The sequence below is a fragment of the Aythya fuligula genome, chromosome 7, assembly GCF_009819795.1.
Source record: "Aythya fuligula isolate bAytFul2 chromosome 7, bAytFul2.pri, whole genome shotgun sequence".
NCBI classification, from domain to species: Eukaryota; Metazoa; Chordata; class Aves; order Anseriformes; family Anatidae; genus Aythya; species Aythya fuligula.
In genome coordinates this window covers 9,482,998-9,509,591 of record NC_045565.1, presented here as the reverse complement: position 1 = coordinate 9,509,591, position 26,594 = coordinate 9,482,998, and the positions used below count along the sequence as shown (strand labels likewise).

The window sequence follows — 26,594 nt, the reverse complement described above, 5'->3', positions numbered from 1 at the left end:
CCCTATCAGCGCCCGAGGAGCGGGACCCTCCGCGGGGCCGCGCCCCTCCCGCCCCGCGCATGCTTACAGCACGAGCCTCCACCCCCCCCCCGCCCCTCCCGCCGCCAGGCTCCCGCGCGCCGCGCCCCGTTCGGCCCCTCCGCCAATGGCGCCGGGGGCGGGGCGGGGCGCGCAGGCGCAGTGCGGGGCTGGCGGTGCCCCGGCCCCCCCCCCGCGCCCCCTCCCCTCCCTCCTCCCTCCCCGCGGCCGTTTAAAGGCGGCGGCGGCGGCGGCGCCCCCCGCCTCCCGGGGCAGTCCCGTCACCGTCCGGCCGCCGCCATGTACCGCTGCCTGGGCGAGCAGCTGGCCTCGCGCCTCGCCGCCGCCACCGGCTCGGAGCCGGCCGGCGCCGTGGTGGTGGCGGCGTGGGGCCGCGGCCGCTGCCCGCGGCGCCGCTACTGCGAGGCGGCGTCCCCGCGGCAGGAGGACGACCCCAACTTCTTCAAGATGGTGGAGGGCTTCTTCGACCGCGGCGCCAGCATCGTGGAGGACAAGCTGGTGGAGGGGCTGCGCACCCGCGAGAGCATGGAGGAGCGGCGGCACCGAGTCCGCGGCATCCTGCGCATCATCAAGCCCTGCAACCACGTGCTCAGCGTCTCCTTCCCCATCAAGCGCGACAACGGCGAGTGGGAGGTGATCGAGGGCTACCGGGCGCAGCACAGCCAGCACCGCACCCCCTGCAAGGGAGGTGAGACGCGGGCGGGGCGGGCGGGGCGGCCCCCGGGCAGCGCTGCCCCCAACCCCAGCTTCCCCAGCGGCTCGCTCCCCCGGCCTGCCTGCGGCCGCTGCTGGCCTAGCCCCAGCGCAGGGCGCAGCTCAGCGCCCTGACACCGCGGGCACGCAGCGCCCTCCCGCAGTAACAGCAGGGCGCGGCTCGGGGGGCTCGGGTGCCTTCTGTCCCGATCCCTGCGTTTCTAAACCCTCGGTAGAAACAAACCCTTGGTGAAGGAGCGTTTCTTACGCCCCGCCGCTCTGACGCGGCAGCAAGCACTGCAGCGCGTACAGAAGGGCAGGGCTCTGCCTGCCAGGCCGGTCCAAGGCAGCTTCCTCAAGCTGACGCGTTCTGGGGTTTGCTCCTTGGCTCTATAGGTGTCCGTACTTGGGGTCTGAAATTAGAATGTAAAAAGTAAATGACGTGGCTAATGAAATGTAGTCTCACACAGAAAATGTCAAGGCAGTTGGAAATGACAGCTGAGGAAAACACCCGCTCTCAGCAGTTTGTGCTTTTCTTCCTATGCCACTCCCCTCCACGGGCTTAGGGAAGGAATTGCAAATGATATTTCCTTTCCACTCTATTCAGTACCATGATCGTAAATGGATTTCACCTTCTAATGCTCTCTAGGAATCTGCTCCCTATCAGGTGACAGGTCTGGCTTTGTAGTAAATTTAAATGGGATGTGAGATACATGTGTAGATAGACTGCTTGTGACCTTCTGTAAAAAAGGTGGGGGGAACTGGAACATTTCTTCTTAAACTGCAGAGAGAAGGCTGCTAAAGATATTTCTGCATCCTTCTGGAATGCACCAAGAACTTAAGCTTTTGTTTAAACGACTTTTAAACTAGGATCTTAATAGATTCCCCAGGGGAAAAAAATCCTAAGCCCAGGGAAATGCAACTCAAACTCTTATCGTAGTATGAAATGGAAAAACTTGCTGAAGTAAGTGTCCTACATGCTGTGGAGTCCAGAGTATGATGCAAGTAATTCACACCAGCAAGAAACAGCAAGGGACAGAAGGTCACCTTTTAAAAGAAGGGGGTGAGTTGGCATCTGGAAGGCTTTCAGAGCAGTAGGAGGAACACAGCTCCTACGTCTCTTCAGATGCAGACTTGTGAACTTCGGCTTTGTGCTGCCTGAAAAACCAAGTTTGGTACAGGAAATCTTATTTTTATCAAATGCTTTTATGGACATGTACTAAGAGCCTTCAGTTACTGCTAGGTAATTGCTAACAAGTAGGTATGCTTTGTCATCTCTGTCACTCTTTTAAGGAGCATTGTACTTTAAACTCTCATCTCCTGTGTGTTCCTTGAGCCTTACATGTTCTATCAATTGTGATCGAATTTGGCTTTGCATCTTGAAGTGCGTTTACAGAAAATGTACATGGTATGCTTTTTATTAATAAGGTGAAGAATAAGAGGTGCTGGTTGAAGAATGTGAAATACATTCTTCTGTATGCAGCTTAGAAGATGAAAGAGCACTCTAAGATTCATGTATGGGATGCAAAAAAGCAATGGGTTGCGTTTAGTCTTTTAAAGATTGTCCTACTTCAATTGCTTCTTATTTCTAGATATGTCCATACCAAAATACTTCATAAGTGACTGTATGTTACATCTTCATACCTTTTTGTGTGAGATAATTTACAGATTTAACCATGAATTAACCAAGAATTTGTACTGTAAATCGAATAAATTTTTGATTGAAATGCTCTAAACCTGGAGACAGCTTGATTACTTGGGGAAACAAACGACATAAATATTTTAATAATTCTGCAGTTTATGCAGTGTCTTACTTTTTCTACAAAGTGTCAGCTTAATCATAGCAGTTAATCTGTCTCCTGCAGCTACCGATGTCATCCTCAATTTTTTTGCCTGCTCATTCTCCCCTAGGGTAAAACCTCAATCCCTGCCTAGTAGTCCAGCCCCAATCTGGAAAGTTGATCTTTCTAAAGCAAGTTCAAAACACACAACTGCATGCAAATTATACCTGCCGGTTGAAATTGAGCCATTCATTCCTTGACTACTGGTCCTTCTGTACCTTCTTATCTGCAGTCACTTTTGTTGCCTGCAAGTAGATAGAACTCAGTGAGCAGAGCAAGCGCCAGAAGAGGCATGTTTTGAAAATAAGGGTCATGAGTGGAAGACCATGGCCTGATACAGACATGGAATAGCAGACCACATGGGCTGGGCTGGATGAAGGCAAATTCAAGATCAAGCATAAATTTTTGCATAGCAAACCTTCTGTAATTTGATGGGAAAGTTGACTTATTTCTGTATAGGTATGATGCTCTTAATGCCCCAGATCTAACATTCTGATACACAGCTAACATAAATAGGATTTTATTTCATGGCTTACTTATCCTACCGTCCTCTCCCACCAAGTGGGTACAGAAACACAAGTCAATTTGTGTCAGACACAGTTGTTGCTACACAGTAGTACATGTGAATCTTCAATGGGTCCAGAGAAATGCTTTTCAGGAAAAATGAGCGCTATGTACTGAAATGTGCTTTGTTTTTAGATTATAACTTAAATGTCTCTTTCACATCACCGAGGGAACCTGGAAATAACATTTCTTCTGGCACTTACATATTTCATTTTTAGAGAAAATAATCCTTAATTCTGTTTTCAAGACTGCAAACTTTTGCAACTCAGGAAGGCGGTGGTTCTTTTTCTTTTGGTGTGCTTCTCTTCTGTGCTGTAGGTATCTTTACAGGATGGTCCTGAATACACCCACTAAAGTAGTAGATCTTGCAGCACACAAATCCAGGTTTTAAAGACTGTTTTGTGTAATTTAGCTGTTTGCAGGACAGGAAACTAATTAGATGCCTCCTCACCCCTTTGAGAAGTTGGACATGAACAGTTTTCTTGCATGGTGGAACTCCAGTTACTTTTGGTCCAAGCTGAGTATTTGAGACTGGGCTGATGCTCAGTGGTAACTGAAGTAATGCTGCGGGTCAGATTATTCTTTCCCTTGCTTGTGTGGTGACTTGCGTGCTAGTGGCCAGCACTAACAGGAAACCACAGCTGCTCTTGTTCATTGCAGTGACAGCTGCCTGAACTAAAACAAACCAAACAGGGTACAGGAAATGAGATGGCTGAATACAGATGACTCTGTTGAAAAGTACCCATGCAGTTCCTATTTAAAATAATGGGTCTTTGTAAATAATTTTATTGGGTTCTGTGAAAGGTATAAAACTGGTTAAGCTGCTTTCTCATGCAGCTGCTGACAACTGTTTCCATTCATAGGTCCATGTGAGAGACTAGATTAGTGAAAATAACCATTGTGCAAATACGAATAAGCTCATTGAGTTCCTACCTGCTCAGTAGTATGGAACTGATTCCATGTTTGCTAGGCAGCACTTACTGCAGGGCTAAAGCTATTAAATGGTTTTAAAACTTTTTAAAGCCTTCCCATGTTAACTGACTGCCCAGTAGGTCTGTTGTCAATGAACCCAAATCAATCAGAATTGGCAAACAGGCTAACCTGTTGTTTACGCTCACCCAGATTGCCCTAACAGAGTTTCAACTGCTTGCTCAGTTCACAGAGACCAAAAATCATCTTTCGTTCCAGAGCAGATTTAGTCTGACTTAAATTTTAATAGGGATTTTGAAAAACTTTGTCATATGTTACTTCAAAAATCATGTTTACTATTGGTATTAAAATACAGATAACATTTCATTTCCTCGGTTGAGCTGGAGGTGAACAGATCTGATTTTCTTTGTGGTTTTCAGCTGGTTAGTGGAAGGAGCTTTTTTCAGTATGACAAAACTTTCCAATTTTCTGGTTTTGGCTGTTCTGCCTATCAGAATTTTTCCTTGTCCCTTGACCTAAGTACATGTTAATGAGCTTCTTACTGTACAAGGTGACATTTATTCATCTTACCCTTGCCACAGTTTTCCAGTTGCAGAGATCTATGGCTGATGCTAATCACAGTGTCCAGTCACCAAATAGCTGCAGTTGTGCACATGACCTTGTTTAAAACAGCATGCATACATGATGCTAACCTTGTTTGCAACAGAGCAGCACAGCCCCTTGTGTTGGCTTGGCTACTGTGACATAGTTTATTCTCTGTTGGGTCCCCTTTGGAGGTGGGTTTTTTACCTCTTAACTTTGTTTAAGGATTGAAAATGTAAGGTACCTTCACTTCCACAAGGCTGTTTTTATCTTGGATTGTTATTATGGCTTTTTTTTTTCTTTTTTTCAAGCAATGCACTGAAGTTCTGAGGGTCATGTCTTTGACTCAGGGGCTTAGAAGGCAATATATGGAAATTTATCTTAGGGGCCATATAACCGACAGAAGGGTAACCTAGACCATCAACAACCTGAAATAAACCATGGAAGCTGATCTAACTTTGAAGGAATCTGAGAGCTGAACAGAAAAAAAAATGGTAATTAGCCTGTGATAACACTTTCACCATTATAGCTAAAGCTTACATGAACACCTCATTTTCACAGGTTTCTGTTTTCTTATTGTAGCTTACCAAACCTTTAATACTGGATATATAAATAAAATGAAAAAAAAAAAAAAAAAAGGATAAGAAATGGGTGGCCTATGCTATTGCTGTCTTTTTATAGCTGCAATTCTCAACGAGTTGTATCAGTTTGGGTTTTTGCCTCTGATCCTCTTGCAGGAGGGTATGTATGCCATTCTCTTCTGGCTACGAACTGTTTCAGCCTCAGCTTTCTCATGTAATCAGCTCATACTGTTTGTGCAGTAGCCAGCTTTGTCCTTGATCTTAAATAGTTGTTTTCCCTTGCTACTGTTGGCTCCTTGTCTATTTATAGAGAGATCATACCTCTCAGCATTGGGCTTTCTGGATAAACACGTGCTGGGGGAGCGAGGAGGGAACCTCTTGCGTGATTGTCTCCCTCGTGTTCTCTGGGTCATCTGAGCAGGTGTTTTTTGCATCTGATTTGCATGCATTGCATCAGCTCCATCTTGTTAGGGAATAAACTCTCAGGCACAGCATAAAAGTTCGCCTCTTTCATGTCTGCGCTGTGGTGGCTTATTGTTTTGTGGCTCCAATGGCATTTGAACTAGCCATGGCCAAACTGTTATTTCTGCCCTCTGCGCACACCCATGCGCATGGTATTAATATCTGCATGGAAGCAGTGTTGCCGTATCCCTTTGTATCAGTCCTTAGCACTACATTGTGCTGAGTGCAGCTGAATGAACATCCTTGTCCTTTAGTTAGTGTTAAGGTAGTTCTGTAGGTGAGACCCTACCTCCTAGCTGTATTGTAGGGTCAGGTACTACGTGCCTCCCTGGCAGTATACAAAACTTGCCGTGTTCACATTTAAAAGTGCAAGACCTCACTAATGCCCCACAAACTGTTTCCAGTGTCCTCTTCATGAACTGGACAAACCATACATGTATGTTTACAGATACATTTCAAATCACAGCAGCTTACTGAAGGCGCACAAGAAGCAGCAGGGTGTGAAGTGTTTTATCTGGCTTGGTACCTTAGTGGTCACTTGGTCACTGCAGGGAGAAACCTGGTTGTCAGGATGGTGGGACCTGTCCCTAGGGGAGCCTCTTTTGTGTCCCAGGTTGTAGCTGACTAACGCTGTATGTGAAGAAACAAATAGTTTTATCTCCTCCCTTGGCAGTCAGTGAATTGAATTTAGGAATGAGTAATTCTTGTTGCCGATTGTTATACGATGTTCTTATTTTCCAGCACCGAATTACTCATCTGGCTTTGTTAGAGGTCTGCCTGGCGTTTGCTGGGTGGTGTGGGGAAGTTTCCCTCTGAGGCCCGGGAGACATGAGAGGCCATGGCTCGCTGTGTTTTGCCTCCGTGTTGCTGTGGTAACGGTTTGGTTTTGGGGCCTGGCCTGGGCTCCTTCTTAGCGTAGGTAGGCACTGTTTGTCATCGCTTCGCTACAGGATGGGGCCATAAGGACACTAACTTATTTCAAGCGTGTGGTATCACATGGAGGTAGCTAGCAATCATCCTCCAGCAGTCGGTGGTTCTGTGTGCTGCTTTTCTGAGGCAGCATGACAAACATACTGGCATCTGCACAACATTAAACCTAGCCAGTTTTTGTTTTTAAATCCAGAGCCCCGCTACGTGCCTGTTAGTACAATGCTTAATAGAAACCAGCTGATTAGCATGGTAACTCACTGTGTGAGCACAGAACCCAAAATACAGTCACGCTGCTAATTGCTGCTTTGACGTGTATTTCAAAAATGCTGTGCCTCAAGTGCTTTGCTATCTCCTTTTGCAAAAGGGAAAACTAGTCTGTAACAGCTAAGAATCTAAGCTTAGATCATAAGCAAATTTTACTTTGAGCAAAACAAGCTTTGGGCTCAGTGCAGGAGTTAACTGGGTAAAGTTTAGCTCCAAATTGAGGTTGTAAAATGGAAGCTTTAAAAGCCACGACAGTGCAGGTGTGGTAGCAAGCCCAAACTATATACAGACCAGTAATGAACAACACTAAGATGAAATAATTCTTCAGCTAGACTGACTGTCTTCTGCTTAGAAAACAAACTCCAGCTTCACATGCTGTTTAACTTCGTGGGGTTGTGCAAGGAAAAGAATTCTCAAGCAGAACAAGAATCTGTATGTTTTTCAGTGAAAAGTATTTTCCATAGCAGTGAGTCACACTGTAACTTGAAGCTTTCTTCAAACTATTTTGTCTAGCTAGCTGGCTGTAAAAGTCATAGGTTTCCAGAGACTTCACTATATGGAACTTGCCAGGGTTTAAAAAACTATACTGCTGTGCAGCGGTGGCTTTAATTGCTTATATATTCAGAATCAAACAAAACAACGAATAAAGCAGCACTTTATCTGTGGTCCATTTTTAGAATCGGGTTATTGAATGCAGAGTAACACTGCCAAAAGAGCCATACTAATGCATGGCAATGCTCTCCTCCTGCCAAATTAGGAAGCTGTCAAACTAAATTTCACTCATGTCCAAATAGAACAGAAATTAAGTCTTTTATCTGTGTGCATCCTCTCGCTGCTGGAATGTGCAGCATTCTCAGATGCCTGGTTCTCATCAGTCCTAGCAGCACAGCACAAATAACTTCCCTGTCAGAGGTGGGCCTCCTGTGGAAGGATTACGGTTCCTGGAAAACAGTAACTAGCTGAGCAGTGAAAAGGAACAAACTGTTAGCACATCTTAAATGCTATCCATCCGTGCCACAGGAGGCAGGAACTTCCTGTCACCTCTCAGGGAACCTGAAATCCACACCCAGAACTGCATCTGACATTGTAATAAATGTTTTACTGGATAAACTGGAGTAAAGTGCCTAGCAAAGTCAATATGACTCTGAATTGTCTCATCACCTACTTAGGATGAGCTACCCAACAAGCCATTTCAATTAAAACTGGTTAAAAGACTATGAAAGAAGCAAAGTTGCTTAAAAATGCAAAGTTGCCCAGAAAAGTATAATTTCAGCCTCAAGTCTAAAAGCTGTCCCTATTCTGGTGTGCGTATTTGGGTGACAAGGATGTGCCTCAGCTGAAGGCATTTTGATACTTCTGATAGTGTTGGGTCTTTTTCCCCAGTTCATTTGGTTTGAAAGTTTATTACAAGAAAGTTTATAGCAACCTGTGACTATAATACAAGGAGATGGAGCTGTTTTGCACGCGTCTGGTTAACCTGCTGCTTGTTCACCTTTTCATGCCCTGTCTTCCATATGAGGTGCAACAGACTGCTCTCTCCTTTTGTATTTTGTTCCCTGTTGATATACAGAACAACTATCCTAAACTATTTCACCCCCCTAGTGCTTTCTGTATATCCATGAACAACATTTTGTGTGCCTGCAGGAGTAGTTCTGTCATAGTTTTGGCAAAACCACTTTGTGTACACAACTTGCTGAAGTCTGAATAAATATATGGGTTGAATCAATACACAGTGACCTAGTTCAGATGGGGTTGGAGGGGCAGAGTTCATTTCTTCTCAGCATAGACGGGGCTTTGGAGCTGGCTGGCTCGAGCAAGGCCTTCAGAGGAGCCCTGTTCTGAGCGTACCTGCTCAGCCAAGAGGGACCGCTGGTCCCAGGCAGGACGGTCAGTGCCACCAGTGGTGTTTGCTCTTGCTCAAGGCTCAACAAAAAGCTAACTGCTTCTCTGAAAGATCAGTAAGACCTGTAAAAGCATATGTTGTAACTTACTGTTGGGTTGGGCTTTAATAGGTACCATGTAGATTTCACACATTACTTCCTGCAAGAAGGTTCTTGAAAGCCCAGCTGTTACCACCTTTAAGCTACCTAAGTCAGAAACCAGTGAATTCGCCTTTGGAGGCCACCCCTCCCCCATGTACACACACAATTTAAATTCTGTTCCATGGAGGCATGGTCCTTTCTTTTGCTGATTGAAATCACATAAGAAAGCAGAGCTGGGCCCTCAGCTTTATTTGAGCAGCACTCAGTTCCTCTGAAACTGGGATGGTTTCCAGAGCATTCAGGACTGGCTTTCAGAGTGGCACAGTGCTTTAGTTTGGGTAATGTATGCTGGCCTTTTTTCAGTCCTGAGGGCCTGAATATGGTCTTCTCTTTACATAATAGGAAATTCGCGGTGCCATATCCTAGCATCCAAAGGACACTCTGTGCCTGCTACAATCCACCGTGCCACTTGGCACAACCTATGGCCAAGGATTTGGGAAGTAGAGGGGGGAAATAATAAATCCATCAGGGCTCTATTTTATGGTGCAGGAGAAGCTTGGGTACAAGCAAGTACAGCTGTAGAGTGTGTTTTTCTTTTCTGCTGTTGCCCCATCACTTTGGGCATGACATTGATTTTAAACTTCCTGTTTAGGCTCATGTGTGCTGTCAGTTTGGTAACAAATATTTTCTGTTCTGCAGCTACCTCCAGCATACATGAATTTTAGCATTTAATCCACTCTATTTATTGGGCAGCTCTAACCCAGTTTTAGAAGACGTGTAAGAGTCCGGCAGGTGACAGATCTCTACCCCTGTGTAATCATTGTCTGCTGAGTGCTGAGCTGCCTTGAAGGCAGTGATCGCCCATTTTGCAACCTAGCTGCTATCAGACCACAACGATTTCAATCTGCAGCTGGACCATTTGCCAGCACATGGTTGCAGTTCTGCTGGTGACTAAGAGCAGATGAAGGTGTGGGCTGGCTTCCACATGGTATAGGGCAGGTGGCCTGCTCACACACGAGCTTCTGGGGTAGAGTTATTCCATCAAAATGTTTAAAGCAAAGTTGAATTAAAGGAGTGGCTTACAGCTCTCTGTTACGTGGCAGTGACTAGCAGTCAGAGCCCTGAAGCAGCATATAGTTTTGTTGGACCGCAGCCAATATGTTGCAAGGCTCATAACTTAACAGCAGCTTGCGTTACTCTAGTAAGGAGATGTTGATTTTAACATGCACAGGTAAGTTACGGTCAGAAACATGGTTCATCTTGTCTAAACAATGAATGAAGTTCAAAGCTAAAGATCTTACAGGTTGCTGATGAGTATTATAAGCCTCCTAAAACTGCTCTGAGTTACCTATCGGCTTGTCTTCCTCTGAAGGAACATTCACTTTTGCTCCAAGGTTGGTTGCTGCTTTTAAACTACTTCATACAGAATTGCTTGAGTCTTGAATTCTTGATAAAGAATAGATATTTAAGTAGAAAAATGGGTGACTGTTCTCAAAGTCCTAAAGCAAGAAAGCTGATGAATTGCATCCTGGTCTAGAATTAACCTTCCCAATATGTAAATGCCTGTGAAGTTGTTCAGTGAATTCTTTTTTATCTCTTGTGTCTTCTGTAGGTATTCGTTATAGTTTGGATGTCAGCGTGGATGAAGTGAAAGCCTTAGCATCTCTAATGACATATAAATGTGCTGTTGTTGGTAAGTGATGGTTTTTCAAGTAAGGATACGATCTTTAATTGCTATCAGTACTGAAGTATTATACAGAAAAGCATCTTAAGGATAAAATTAAGTGTTGGAAAGTTCAAACTCTGCTAGTTATTCCCCTATAAAAGTACTGTTCCCTTAACTCAAATGTGTGACAAACTTTGATTAAGAGGGGGCTAATTTTAAGGGAGCAGATAGAGCCTGTGAAGGATTCAGGCTGAAAGTGTGGAGAGAGAGGAGGGATAAATTTCCTTTACAGACATAATGAAGTACGGGCTGCTAAACTGTAGGACTGGTTAGACAGAATCTACACATCAATTGATGGAAAACAAAATACTTTCTTGATTATAGAGCCACTTCACTTAGGACTTGTAAAACAATTTTCTGAAATAAAACAGTAAAATATATGCTGTAGAACTTGCTGCTTCTACAGGTGCTAAGTACAAAAGCTGGAAGTGTAGCAAGTTTAAATCATAAACTTTTGCATTTCAGAGGCCATTTTCAAGCTGCCCCTGAAAGATATATCATTTTAGTAGAAGTACCTAGATTGGGTTATAGCTTACACTGTGAAGACCTAAATGCAGCAAAAAAAGCAAATTCAGTGCAAAAATCAAAGATAAAAGCTATTTACTCACACATATTATTGATGTATTCTGCCTGTATTGTTGAAAAAGTAAAATTATTTTCCTTTGCATTCTTGTAGATGTGCCATTTGGTGGGGCAAAGGCTGGTGTCAAGATCAATCCCAAGAACTACACAGTAAGCTTAATTAATCATAGACAAATACCCTGTTAACTGTAGTGCTGAAGCCAGCCAGTTTAAAAAGTTCTTCTAAGGGTGTTACTGACCTATTGAAACTTCCTCCCACTTCTGCTTCTGTAGAGGTGGAATTTAGCTTGTGCATGCAATAGGTAAAAAAATAAAAAATAAAATGTGTTTCAAAGGTTGAATCCTTTAACTTAGTTATCTTGGAATTCAAAAGACTTCAAATAATTCGGATCTTGAATATTTTTAAGTTGACATTGTTACTAAAGGCTTAACTTTAATTGTTCCAAGCGGAAAGCTAATGTTTTAGTTTATTTTTGACATAGTTTTATGCTCCATTAAACCTTTTAATGCAGTGTTCCAGTGCAAATAACAACTAACTTGGCTTATAAAAAGCTTACTGCAGAATTTCCTTCCTTCCCCAATTAAAATAACTTGTACAGAAGGGAATACTAGATAGAATACGTACCAGATATTCTGAACTCAACACTCTGTAAGGATTTGTGCAAAGTAACTCAACTGTGTTGATTACGTAACCCACAGGCTGGCTACTGCTGTCGCTGGGTATAAATCTCTCACATAGGATATCAGATTTGTGTACTGGAAATGTCTGCACAGGTGGTTCTTACTGCATTGCACTCCTGACTTGTCATGGATCAGAATGTACAGAAAGAAAGTCGAACATTTCCTTGTGCTGTCTATATACCAAGGGGCTGTTAGGAAATGGCACATCAACTACATAAACATATGAATCGTCCTTTCTTCTAAAAGAAAAGGGTGTCGTCCTCTACTTGGGTGTAAGTTTTAGCAAGTATTCCTAAACACTAATGATTTCTTGTAATATTTATGGCATTTTCTTTATAGGACAATGAATTGGAAAAAATCACAAGAAGGTTTACCATGGAGCTGGCAAAAAAGGGTTTCATTGGTATGTTGCTTACGTACATAAATTTTACTGCTAAAATTTGTCTGATCTATTGTACATTGGCAGCATCAACTAGATACTGTCCTTAAAAGAATTGCATTTGAGAACCGTAAATAATTTGGGTGTAATAGTTTCAGCAAGAAGCTGCAAACTGAGTCATTGCTTCTTAGTACCTCATAAAAGGAACTATATCTTAACCTTTTTCTGTGGGCTGTTGTGCTGCGAAAAGCCACAAGAGTTGAGCTTGTAGGATCCAAAATGAATCATGTTTTTCTTAGAGACAGATTATAAAGTTGTGACCAAGTCTGTTGCAATTTTAATCTCTAATATCAAGCTGCTCACTGCAACTGTTTCCTGTAGCCTCAGTTGAGGCTTTTGGCAGGTATCTGAGGAAACAGGAAGGAAGATCCACCCCAGAGAAAGTTGCTGGCTTCACCCATGGCAACCATAGGCTGCAAGGGAAGCATAGGCAAGAACTATAGGTGCCTGTCATAACAGAACCTGTGGCTGGTGCTATGTCCTTTTTAAAGGACTTTTTTAAATACTTAGAAAACAAATTCGTAGAGTCAGAATTGGATTTAAGATCATGCTGATCAAGGTCCTCTGATCTCATATAGGTTGGGTAAATGCTCTATTTAGTTATGTAGAAAAACGGAATTTGCTTTTATTGCAACAGATGTGTGCCAGTTATTTCAAAGGCTTAGTTTGTGAAGATGAAACTCTTTCTTGAAAGGAGGGGTAAAATCAAGTATGTGCTACAGTGCAATGGTTAGAGAGAGCCTATCTTAAATTTTTAAACAAAAAAAATACTCAGCCAGAAACAATACAGAAATTCTAATTAAAAATATATGGCATGGTATATAGAAGTCATACCTAGATATTGCCCTTCGTGCTGCAGCAGTGATCATTGAAGAAGTAAAATTATGGTTTTTGATGCTTATCTTTACTCTGTCTCCCTGACAAACTGACTTTCAGTTTACTGAATGCCATGTGTGAAAAGTTGGAGGTTTTGACAGTGTTATGGTGTAATGTTTAAAACTGAACTGAACCCAGAAGAAGCAATTCCTTGAATAATGAACTGAGGATTAAACATGAAAACAGTTCCCCTCTGCCAAGCCCTGCTTAGTTCCCAAGGGAGTCATGTTTGAAGATAACTGTTCATGTTAGATCCTCTTTTAGGGATCTAACATGATATTTTTGCTGTTGCCAACAGGTCCTGGAGTTGATGTGCCTGCTCCTGACATGAGCACAGGGGAAAGGGAGATGTCCTGGATTGCTGACACCTATGCCAGTACAATAGGACACTATGTAAGTTTTGAGCAGAGGCTTGGAAGTAGAAAAGCTTTTTCAATCTTTGCCTTTTATCTTTGCCTTATAAAAGTCCTTTTATCTAGAAATTTATTACTATGCTGCTTTATCACGTAATTGTATTTGATTATGTGGATCTAGATACATTCTTAACAACTGTAACAATTGATACGAGTTTTTAGGGTACAGTTAAAGAAAAAACAACCTAGAGGTTAATCTTTTTTATATTTGCTTAAATTAAGTTTGTCCGGTCCCATACTGATAGCAACCATGCAGCAAAGGGATTGTACCTTTTTTAAAAGTCTGAGGCTAAGATTTTTTTTTCTTTTTCTACCATTTTGCCCTGTTTTTTCATTAGTACTATAATTACAGTTTTGTGTTTGCTAGATGATCATTTAATAATAGTTGGTATAATCTTAAAGTACTGACATCTCTCACTTTCAGGCTATTGAATTTCAAGTTTCATTAAATAAATGCTTTGATTTTGTGCGCTCGAGACCATGTAAGTTCTCACTTACTGGTATAACACAGAAAAAAAAATGTTTTTAAGTCTGCGAAAATTAATTTTTAATTATAGCCCATTAATCAACCTTTGTCCTTATATTGCTTAGTAGGTTATTTGTACCTGCGTTGACTGTACCAACACCATGACTGTTGACCAAGCAAATACTTACATTATATACTTCTGACAGATTGAACAGAAGAAAAATGTATTTTGGACAACTTAACACTACTGTCATGCTATCTAATCCTTCTAGCTTGCCTTTCAGACATTTTTTGCTACTTCAGCAGGTCATACTTTCCTAAGAATCTTACCGTAGTTTCATTGTAGGGTGTAAATACGCTAAGCTATTGCTTGGTTGCCTAACCCAGGTCCTTCTGAATTGTTAAGATGCTTTCTTTTCACATTCCGCAGTTACTTCCGAAAGTTTCTCAGACGTACAGCAGGGCGTATACTCCCAGTAACAAGGCATTAGAGCTGCCAGACACGTATTTCTGTGTGGCATACCTGTACCAGATGAGTCTGCCTCTCCTGAGAGAGCAGTCTCTTGGCAGAATATTAGTCTTGTGCTGTCAGTTGCCTTAAACGAGAGGAGGAGGGGATGGCATGCTTTATTCTAGGTCTGAAATACAATCTGAAGTATGTTGCAGGGTGTGTGTGTGTGTGAATGATTGAGGAATAGGCTGTTAGCTTGTTGATTACTCAAGCTAAATGGCACGTGCACAGAACTGTCAGGGAAATTAGTCAGCGACATCTACCTCCCTTTTGTTATTCACATATATAAATCTTATTTAAAACTGTAAGCCTGATAAAAAGCCAAAAATATAACTTCAGAAAGACGTAAAGGTGCAAAGCAGCAACTTGCTCCCCAGCCACAACTTAACATTGCAACACTTGAGAAAACTACTGCCTCAAGGCACTCTAAGTTTTAATATTTAACTCCTTGCACTAAACTGCATATTTCACTGTGATTCAATAGTGTTGCTGTATTAAAAGTGACACGGAAGGCTTGCAGCACACATCGTGGTTAAATTTTTGCTGTATTTCTAAATAGGCAGTTCACATACAGTTGTGTATTCATTTTAAATGTGGTTGAAAACTAAATGTTCATCCAGGAGAAGATGTTTAAATGGCTGAATTTCTTATACTTTCCACCTTGTCATCTCAGCTTATGTAATCCTACACATGCATATGTCACTGAAGAAAGCAACTACTGAAGATGTAGTTTGTCTTTACTGTGAAGATAAAATCACATCCCAATTATGCTACAACTTCTTTTGTTCCTAGCTTCTCCCTGCATGGCAGTGTCTTAATGTTGAACAAAAACAAGTGAGAGGATTTAGATTTTTTTTTTTCAGAAAAGTGAATTAGAATTGAAATAATAAGGAAAAATTAAATCATGGTTACTTAATTTTGTTGACTGCATGAAAGAACAGCAGCATAGTGGGACTTGTAAGCTATTGTGGAAAACGAGCAAGTGTAGAAAAGGAAGGTGAGACCTCTGGCATGGCTGCAAAACAGTGGAATAATCTGTCAGAAATAGTCTGTAGAGGAGTATATTTCAGGTAAGTATCTGGCTGAGACACAAAGAACAAAAGTGAAGGTGACTAAGGAACTACACGATATATATGGAGTAAGGAGGGAAAAGCAAGCTAAGAGGAAAAAAAAGGACAGAAGCTAACCATAACTGAGAGCAAAGGGAGAAGCTATGCACAGGACTACGTTCTCTTGGGTGGAAACATAACTCTTTGGTGAGAGGGAGCTATCTGAAAAATCTACAGACCCAATGAATCAGTGTGGTTGCACACAGATGTGTTTAGAGAACTTGATGTGGAAAGGAAAAGTCAAATAAGAGATGAACAGATTGGGAAAGTCTGCTTGAAACCTACCATACAAAGGCTCAAAGCTGGAGAAACAAGCAGAGCATTACTGCAACATGGAAAAGGGTTAAGAAACAAGCAGAAGTTCAGAGTGGCTGAACTTCACCAGCGAAGTTCAAAGACTAACGCAGAACTCTTTTATGATAGCCATAAGCCATTTTACCAGCTCCTTATTAAAAACCATGGTCTTTCTTTTGTCCTGAGATACGCTTTTTTTTTTTTTAATCAACATAAAAGCAAAGTTTTCAGGACTCCAACATCAAATGTGGTTTGTGTTATGTGACTTTAAGAAAACTGGGACCTGCCCTCAGCTCATGCTCTGTTTTCTTGTCAAACCATGCAAGTCTTTAATAACTACCATGTTAACTGTTCCAGAAAATCCATCCTGAGTTACTGGGTTGCTGAACAGAATATGGCTACAGTTTTGGATTAAATTCATCCTCGCCCCTCTTCTGTACTTCCTGTCTTACTAGTCAGTTTGACATGACATTTGAAGGGACTTTAATAAATACAGTATTGTATGTGATAGAAAGCTATATTTCTTCTAGTCTTTATCATGTGATTCTATGATTTATAAAGAATACTTTCTCCTCCGTGAATGCACAAAGGCTAAAAATGTGTGTTCGGTCCTAAGAACAGAATAAAAACATGGTAATACTCGGAACACCGCACCCAAGTTGTTCCTAGCAAACCACCACCACGGATCTTGTGTTTGATATGCCACCAGAGGGAGCATACATACAGCTTAGTCAGAGAAACGCAGCTATGTTTTGGGAATTAGGAACTGCGTGTCAAGCCTACCATTCCTTTTATTGCTTTTAAAGAGGGGCAGTTAGAGATTATGTGTACCTCACTCTTATTTTCAAACAATAAGTAGCTCTACTTTCCATTATGGCTCTGGCTGTCTCCTACCATTTCGCCTCTACTTATTTTTGTGCGTTCCTTTCCTTCCTCTCACCAAGCATCTTGCACTCAGACCACTGGCATGCAAAGATTTGGCACAAGTAATGGAGAGGAGGGAGCCTCCCAGTGACTATGCTGCTGGTGGAACAGAAACCCATCCGGCTGCTGGCAGACTCATTTCAGTGGATTCCCTTTCATCCCCACTCTTTCCCTTGCATCGGGTGCCAAGGCACTGTCTGACTGTGCTCCGAGGGTGTGGGAACGTGGGAACTGGTGGTGACAGAAGAGCGAGGCCTGAGCAGCGTCTAGTCTGGGAGAAGTTTTTTCAAATTACTAATTTCAGCTGAAAAGTTAGTCTGATTTTACATAGTCTATTTTTTCTTGGGTAGCTGTCTAGCATACATAAAGCAGTAGTCTTGACTGTATATACTGCGTTTCTGAATACAAGCAGTCAATGCATATACTGCTTTTCTGAAATAAAAGCAGTAAATGGTTATCTGACTTCTCCTATGTGACCCTTATGCTGTAGATTTTCCTCTGAGATCAAATATCCATGTATTCTAACAACAGGAAGGTATTAGGCCTGTGTTGTAGCTTCTAAAAAACTGATTTTGTTATTAAGGAACACTAAACAATGTTTATAGATGATGAAACAGCTTTAGCTGTGACCAGCCAAAGGGTGTGTCTAAGCCCTTTGAAAGACTGAAATGTCAAGAGTAATGATGGAAAGTATACGGCTGGAATAGGAGCAAATATTGAGAAACACATCCCTCAGAGCTCTTTGATTTACCAAAGGTCTGCTCTGTGCTAACTGTGCACTGAAGATGTCACTGTAATTAGCTGCAGATTCAAGTTAACAAACACTTTAATGCGACAGAAAAGTTGCAGCACATAACCAGCATTGCATTAGGTAGCTTTTCTGACATCTGCAAGAGTGCTTCTGAGATGCTGGCCATACAAGCTCAGGAAGGAAACTGACTTTACAAACTAAATGTATGTGAACTGTATCATGTACCAACTCCCACAATACCTGTTGTCCTGTCCCTGAAGCATACAAAATTTCCTGTTCCAGCTGTTCTTTGATGACTCCCATAACTCACAAGTCCTTCCCTGTTTTACAGGATATTAACGCACATGCATGTGTAACTGGCAAACCCATCAGCCAGGGTGGGATACACGGGCGTATATCTGCAACCGGTCGTGGTCTCTTCCACGGGATTGAAAATTTCATCAATGAGGCATCGTATATGAGTATATTAGGAATGACTCCGGGATTTGGGGATAAAACATTTGCTGTTCAGGTAACTTTTTTTCCTTCAACTGCATGGAAAAAGTGGTAAAGAAAGTTCAAGGAGAGCTACTTTGAAAAAGGGCTGTAGCAATAAACTCTGTTAGGGTTTTATGACTTCCAAGTTAACCTTTACTCCTTAAGTTTAGAAATGCTTTTCAAGCAACATAGGTGCCCTTTATTTTGGACTGTTTTATAGAAACTGAACTTTCAATTGCACTCTATGTGTACAATGCCAAATTTCCAGGCGTTATAAACACAGACTGCAAAGAGCAAAGTGAAATAGATTACAGGGGTTCCATAAACTAAGGCATTGCACACTTTTCAGTGAGGTATGACACTGATTCTGCCTACACAGAAGTTTTTACACCCTTTTTGAATTAAAAAATTAGGAAGAGAATGATGTTCTTGTTCCACTAAGGAATAAGTAGTTGGAAAAGCAGAATCCAACACCTCATCCTAAAATTGTAGGGTTGAATGTACCTCCTGGTGTTGATGTCCATAAAACTTCCCAAGTCTCTAATTTATGTAGTTGAATTTTTAAAGGATTCGATATGCAGTAACACATGTAATTCTTAAAATTTCAAAGAAATAACTCATTCTATTCACCAGCTCAGAAAAGAAAGTTAAATTGAGGATTTAAGGGATTGCTTTGAGTTGTCTTTAGTACCAACGCAGTGGTTCTTGAAATACAGTAACCTCCAAGTTGTCCTCTAGTTAACCAGTGGACTCAGACAAACATCTCTGCCCTGCACTGATGCAGCAGGACGCGCTCTCCCTGCACTTAAGCATGCTCACGCTTGGCAGAGGGCTGACTGACAGGCACTTAAACATAACTCAGACTGAAACCTTGGCCAAAAAAATAACTGAAAATTCATCTGGGAAAACGAGGACACAGCATTACAACCAGACCTAGTGCGTGATGAACTGCATCAAAGTTTTCTTCTAATGTATATATAAAAATCATAAACATAATTGAAGTATATTTTACTGGAATTTCATATTCAACTTTTTACCAGTGTGGAATCTTTCTACAGATTTTTACATGGATTGTGTAACCTTTTGGTCTTTGGCCTTTGCTTCCAGAAGGTCGAATAATGGCTTAGAACTAGTGGGTTTGTTTGTTTTTTTACTGGGAGGGATGCAGGAAATGCTAATGAAATACAAGGTTATCTAAACTTAGTTTTGAATTGGACAGTTTCAGAAATTTATTAGAAACAACACGCCTTCCTACTAATTCATATGTTTTAACGTGACAACTTGCATTGTTTTATATTTGTTAGCTTGCATATGTTAGTCAAAACTCAGAGTCATTATAGAAAAATCCATGAATCCCTTTAAGACCATAGCAGTTACAGAATATGTATTGGTAATGTTCCTCTGTGGATAAACATCCTTTTTTATTTTCATAGTAATGTTGGCACTTGTCTTTCCAGTACAAAAAACTTAGCAAAACTGTGTTGCCAGCTACGACGTATAATTTCTACAATACTGTTCAGGCCAGTAACACATGTAGATGTTTTCCATCTTTCCCATACGCATCATTTAATGCTAGGACATACCAACAGAGAGCTATTTAAAGCTATATAAGCCCTAGCAACAATCATCATTTTAGCTGAAAGGTTAACTACTTTTCCCTTTCTCTTTTCACATGCAGGGATTTGGTAACGTGGGCTTGCATTCTATGAGATACTTGCATCGGTTTGGAGCAAAATGTGTTGCTGTTGGAGAATTTAATGGTTCTATCTGGAATCCTGATGGGATTGACCCAAAGGAACTAGAAGATTACAAATTGGTAAGAAATTTAGCTAGTGATTAGCAGAAATGGTTTCATTTTTTGCCAGCTCTGCAAGCACACAGCGTGACTACAGACAGGTTCTATATGTAATAGTTAAATCATGCTGCAGTTAGTACTTTAAAAAATGGTGCAGGAACATTGATTCTTCTGACTTTCTCCTCATCCCCGATATGAATGTAGGTGATTAATGCTAACTGATTTTTTGGCTTTAGCTGTCTGTTTGGTTTATAATGTACATTTTTTACCCTTTGACCCGACTCAAAGAAATAGCAAGGGATTGCATGCATGTGGGTTAATTATTTTGGTTTCAGAACTGGAGTTCATGATTATTTTGCCTTTCTTATGACTAAACTATGAGGCATGTCTCAGGAAAACAGGGCAGGGAGGTTTCTGAAAGATTGCTGTCTTGAGAATCAGGCACATGGACACTTAGAAGTGCACTCTTTCTGCTTCTGTCAGATGTTTTTTACTGATGCTTCTCATTTCTCTCTCTTTTTCTTGTTTGAAAAGTTAGAAGAAGGAATTGGGAGTGAAATGAGTACACACTAAAATCCCTCTGGTTTGTTTCCTTCCAACAGCAACATGGGACAATCATGGGCTTCCCAAAAGCACAGATACTTGAGGGCAGTATTCTGGAAACAGACTGTGACATTCTCATCCCTGCTGCCAGCGAGAAGCAGTTGACTAAGGCCAATGCTCACAAGGTCAAAGCAAAAGTAAGTTGGAGAGCTCAAATACAAATAAGAAGTAGAAAAGGCCAGTTTAAATACTGGCATTCAATGATTAGTATGAACAGAAACGTATTTCTCTTAATTTCTTTTTTTCAGATTATTGCTGAGGGTGCCAATGGGCCTACAACTCCTGAAGCTGACAAAATCTTCTTGGAGAGGAATATCATGGTTATTCCTGTAAGATTCTATTATGACCTTTGATTTTCATTACAGGGTAGTATTTCTGTAAACTACAGCAAGACATTGTTTATTGAAAATTTTTTATTCATTCTCTCAGAGTAGCATTTAACAACTGGTATCTTGGAAATGGGTATTAGTGTTGCTCAAGATTGGTAGTAATTACTCAGAGATCTCAACTGCAACTGTAAATGCCCAAAGATATAGCTAGTACACAAAGGCTACATATTCAGAAGAGAGCAAATTCAGTTACTTCTTAAATCTGTAGTTTTGCCTGTTGAACTGATACTTGGTTACTTAGCCTACTAAACTAAGAATGAAGGCAGAGTAAATATACTGGGCAGTTTGTAGACCTCAGGGCCTACAAGCGGTGCTCCGACAGAATTGTTTATTGCAGATCGTATAGAGTAAGTGTTTGCACATAGAGATTATTTTGAAGATCTAAAGGTGTAACAATACCTTTTCCCAGAGAAAGGATGTCCTGATCCAGAGAGAAGAGCTAGAAAGAGTAGCTGATCTTCTAACTCATTGACATAGACCAAGAATGCCCTTATTTTCTTTATTAGAAAATTGTGCTAAAATAAAATAGTCAAGCACACCTGAACTTCAGATCTTCTAAAGTCAAGTTCTCTTTTAAATCAGTAGAAGTAATCGGTAGATGCCAGAAGAAGATAAATATTATATCATATATAGAAATGCTATCTGGATTGTCTTCTGTATTGTGGTTTAAATTTGTAGATAATACTGCTTTCTTTTCCATAATACAACAGTGTTGTCTATCACATGGTAACACTTCAAGACACGTACTATTTCTTTGCAGGATCTTTACCTGAATGCAGGTGGGGTAACAGTATCCTATTTTGAGTGGCTGAAAAACTTGAACCATGTCAGCTATGGTCGCCTGACTTTTAAATATGAAAGGGATTCAAACTACCACTTGCTCAGTAAGTGCTACCCTTCTGCTTTTACTCCCTAATTGATAGATTGAACTAGTAAACACCAAATGTGGGAGAAATGAGTATAGAGCCTATTTTAAATTCACCTTAGTTTCCCGTAAGTCTATTATTGCTGCATGCTGAAGAGAAGAAAAGATTTGATAGGGTAACCGAATTACAACTCAAATGAGGATAAATGCTTACTTCAGTTATCTTGTAATTCATGAAGTGATGGCTTTGCTCAGTTTTGTGAAAGTACTGAAGTCACTTTATGAACTTAGGTCTATTATTTATTACTTAACAAATGTCTTTCACCTGTACACGTGGTATTTGAAGAATATTCAAAGTTTGAGTAAGGTGACATCTGAGTATTTTTAAATACAGCCTTTTCTTGTAAGTGACACCCATCAAGGTGTTTCTGAAGTGGTTGAGGATTCTGGTAATTCCAGCTGAAATCCCTTTCTTACCGTTAATGTTCTTTTCTGAAATACTCTGTTGGTTTATGAGACCTTATTAGTTATATTTCAATAATTAAGATGAAACAATCGATTAAAAATATTAGAGCATTTCTGATGTCCTAAGGAAAAAAAAAATGCTAAAACTACACTTCTTTTTACTGATAGGGGATAATTGATTGCTTCAAATTCAAGAAATATTCGGTCTAAGGCTACCGGTCAAGTTATGAATGTTGATATTGATTGCTTTTGTCAGCTTTATGAATTTAGTGAGGTGGGAGAAGTAAAGCCCAGTTGCTTGCCACATGAAATAGTCCTATAAGAATTTTACTACTAATACTGGAGGAATTCCCCTCTATATAAAAATTGGAAACAACATCTTCCCTGTTTGACAGGAAACAAAATTAAGATGACCCTTCTGTCACCCTAGCCGCTACAATCTGCATTTCATGCCAGGGAATGCTAGTAATCTTGGGGACAGCTAATTTTGTTAGCAGTTGTCCTTTTCTTGTCCATTACATTTCCTCTGCTTTCTTCCCTTCTAGTGTCTGTCCAGGAAAGCTTGGAGAGAAAATTTGGGAAACATGGTGGAACTATACCAGTTGTGCCTACAGCAGAATTTCAGGATAGGATATCAGTAAGTAGATGCTGTGGGTGTGCCTTTTGTTTTTATAGTTATAATACCAGGATACAGCTAACTAACAGTAATCAAAATTTCACCTTTCTAGCTATCACAGAGGCTTTTGCCCCAAGGCATTAGTGCATAGTTAGCTAGATGGCCAAACAATTAAAGGAAGCAAGTGATCTGAACTAAGGAATACAGGACGTAAGCTATTTTGATTTTCTTTTTCATAAGGCCTTGCAATATATCTCCACTATTGTTGAAAAGCTGCAGTTTTAGTACAGACCCATTTTGTATTTGTAACTGCTTTGTAGTGTCAGATTGGTATTTAAAATGCTGTCCTAGTTTTGGCTGCAATATAGTTAATTTTCTTCATTGTAGCTAGGTGCTGAGGCATGGTGCTGTGTTTTAGATTTAAGATAAGAATAATACTGATAACACTACGGGTTTGTAGTTGTTACTGAGCAGTGCTTACACCAATCTCCTATTATAAAAGTATCAAATACAGCCTCTTTTTGTGCAGTAACACTAGAAATTTGGATGCTTTTGATGTTTTTTAATCTTTGATAGCCAGGCATCAAAGACATTATCAAGCTTTTGTAGTGGGAAATTCTGCTTCAAACACTACCAGAATTTGTTTCAGAAATCTTGTTGGTAGAGGTTGCCTGGATATCCAAACAGCTTTCAGTAAGATCCCAGACAGCTTCATATGCTGTTTCTGTAACTCCAAAGTAATAGACAAGAGCTGATTGAAAATTGTAGAGTGTTCCTCTAAGACTTGGATTAATGGGCAAAAAAATAAAAGCCAAGGTGAAATTCAGTGTTATCTAATGGGTAATAACATACAGTGGGAAAATTTTTATACAAAATGATAGGTTGTAAGCTCATTTGAATGCGTTTGCAGTCAGAAGGAAGATCTGCAGGTAATGACAACACAAGTTTAGAAATCCATAGCAATCAAAAAGCAAATCCAGTGTTAGGGACTGTTCTGAAAGGAAAAGAATAAGACTTACTATGATGACACCACAATATAAATCCAGAGCATGTCTGCCTTCTCAATCATGCATGCATGTTTGTTCTCTATCTTAAAACACTCTAATGGGGAAAGAGGTCAGAAAAACATAATCAAAGATACAAAGGCACCTCATACATGGAACAACAATCTAACCTAGGCCCTATTAGCCTGAAATAGTCTGGGAATGGAGATTAATCTGTAAAATGAAAGGTGTGAAAATGGATGGATAAAAATAGCCATCACTGGAAAGGAAGAGCGAACAAAAATAAGGTGCTGTTAAACAAAACCAGTGGAGGGAGATTCAGGATGAAGAAAAGGAATGATTCTTAGCACAACAGGCAGTTAAGTTGTGGAATACCTTGCTGAGGGGTGTACAGGCCAGTTTGTTTTTTGGGGGGTGTTTTTTGTTTGTTTGATTTTGTTTTTTAAACACAAGTTCAGTAGATAAGACAAATAACTAGGGAAAAAAAATATCAGTAAATGACAGAAATCAGGGGAAGCACATGTAAACTTGGTCTGCTGTCAGATGATAGAACTAGATCTTTAGCCTGATCCAGTAGGGTGCTAGCATTTTCAAAAACATTAGAGTGAATGATTAGTATGTTAAATAGGTTCAGTGGCTTAGTGATTGCTGTGATCTCTTCAAGAGAAGCCCAAGAAACCGGTATAGGAATTTGTTCACCTAGACCAAATTGGTATTTGAAGGCAAGCATGTACTTCATGAATCCAAGTCCCCCATCATTAGTAAGTGACAACAGTCAGGATGATGGACCATGGAAGATGATGCTCAGTCATCCCAATTCAGGCTATCTTCAATTATTTATTGTTCAGTGTATTTAAATTCTAATGGGAACCAAGTGGTTCTGGAGTTGCACAGGGCTGACACGGCATATATGAATTGGGGATTCACACCCTTCCTAAAACCTGTCTTCAGAATAATTACAAATAACTTCTACAGATTATTGACTTCTGAGAGCTTTTTTTGTTTAACATTTACCGTGTGTTTGGAAGGCTGAAAGCAGTAGTTACAACATCCCTAGAAATGCTAGCATCACGCATCTAGAAGCTAGACTTCAGTGATTTACATCTAAGGTTTTAGGATTGAATTGACTGTAATTAGCACTTAAGTAACACAGTGTAGGCAATTCAGTTTGTCTTACACTAGTCATTAGAAGAAAATGAGAGCAAGCTTCAAGTAATTATGGGACTCCTATCCATTGTTTCAATATATGACTAATACCTTTCTATTCGTTAGATTAAATCCTAATTTCATTCTGTGTTGTTGCAGGGTGCATCTGAGAAGGACATTGTCCACTCTGGGCTGGCTTATACAATGGAGCGTTCTGCTCGGGTAAGTGTTGCTTTAATAACCATACTTACAGGAAGAACTTAATGTGGCTTAGCGACATACACACAGTTGGTGGTAGTGGATGTCACTGATTCTGAAATACATGTTCTGTGCAAGGGTGGCCAAGTTTCACTAGGCACAGAAGACAGACTAACATATATCAGGAGGTATTTTCTGGAAGAAGCTATAGTGACTGGAAACATATTAATTGTCTTCTTGTACCTGAGAAATACTTTAGAGTGCTTTACTTTGCCATCGGCAGTTTTAGATTTCTCTCTTTATGCAGTACTTTTAATTAGTTTTTGCCCCACTATGTGAAACTTGGTTGCTTCCTGTATCTGAGTACACATGGATCCAAGACCTGATAAAAAGCAACAGAAATCTGTGGAAGATTTGGTTCCCTTTTAGATCTCAGAGATTAATTGAGAGATTCTAGACATGATCCTTAAAGAATATGAGCCCTGATACCGGTATAGGAGTTCTTCAAATACTACTTCTATCCTATGAGCAAAATCTCACACAGTTCCTATAGAAAAACTTGCAACAATCTCATGTAAGTTTTCCTGTTTCAGCAAATCATGCGGACTGCCATGAAGTACAACTTGGGTCTGGACCTGAGAACAGCTGCCTATGTCAATGCGATTGAGAAAGTCTTCAAAGTGTACAATGAGGCTGGCCTGACCTTTACATAAGCAGGCCATCACTGCTTCTTGTTGTATCCCATCCCTCTTGCCGTAAATGTACCCTCTTCTTGGAAAAGCTTATCACAAGTTTACATGTAACCACAAAAATTTATTTTCTTCTGACATTATAGTGGATTCTATTCTCAATTAGTTTCAGTCCAAACTAGTCTTTTTTTTTTTTTTTTTTTTTTTTACAATAAAAACCCATGGATTAGGAACTTGTATACAGGCACGTATCTGAAGATAACAGTTCATCTGCACTTGTGGGGGCCATTCTGGGTATTTCACCTACAAAGCAAAATGGTACATTTTGTGTGTGAACGAGTGGTCTTGCCACCTGAGCCACTTCTCAAACTTCAGATCAGATACTGTACTAGATGAGCACTTAGCTCATTATTACTTCATGCACTTTTGTTTAATGATGTAATTTTGGCTTTGGCACTTTCAATAAGGCCTTGTATGATCAATGCTATTGCATTGTCAGAGGAAGAATGGGCCTCTAGCAGGGATTAACTTTGATAGGAGTCTAATTTTTATTTGTAGTAAAGCTTCGGGCCTGGTTCTCTTTAAGCAATGTTTTTTCTTTACTGTGCTGCTGTTATAGGACTGCATTTTATTGCTTGTTCAAGTTAGCTTGACCATCACCATGAAGTATATGTAGAGTCGACAAACTAATATTTTTATAAGCTGAA

At 40.6% G+C, this 26,594-nt stretch overlaps 1 protein-coding gene across 1 annotated transcript; it reads left to right on the top strand.

Annotated features, from left to right (window-relative positions):
• Nucleotides 1-297: 297 nt before the first annotated feature.
• On the top strand, nt 298-26,058 carry GLUD1 (glutamate dehydrogenase 1). Its single transcript, XM_032191047.1, has 13 exons — nt 298-727; nt 10,481-10,561; nt 11,271-11,326; nt 12,197-12,260; nt 13,471-13,565; nt 17,972-18,151; nt 19,796-19,933; nt 20,515-20,652; nt 20,764-20,844; nt 21,665-21,788; nt 22,780-22,871; nt 25,160-25,222; nt 25,792-26,058. The coding sequence occupies exons 1-13, from the start codon at nt 319-321 to the stop codon at nt 25,909-25,911; spliced, it is 1,641 nt and encodes a 546-aa protein (XP_032046938.1). The 5' UTR covers nt 298-318; the 3' UTR covers nt 25,912-26,058.
• The last annotated feature ends 536 nt before the right edge of the window (nt 26,059-26,594 follow it).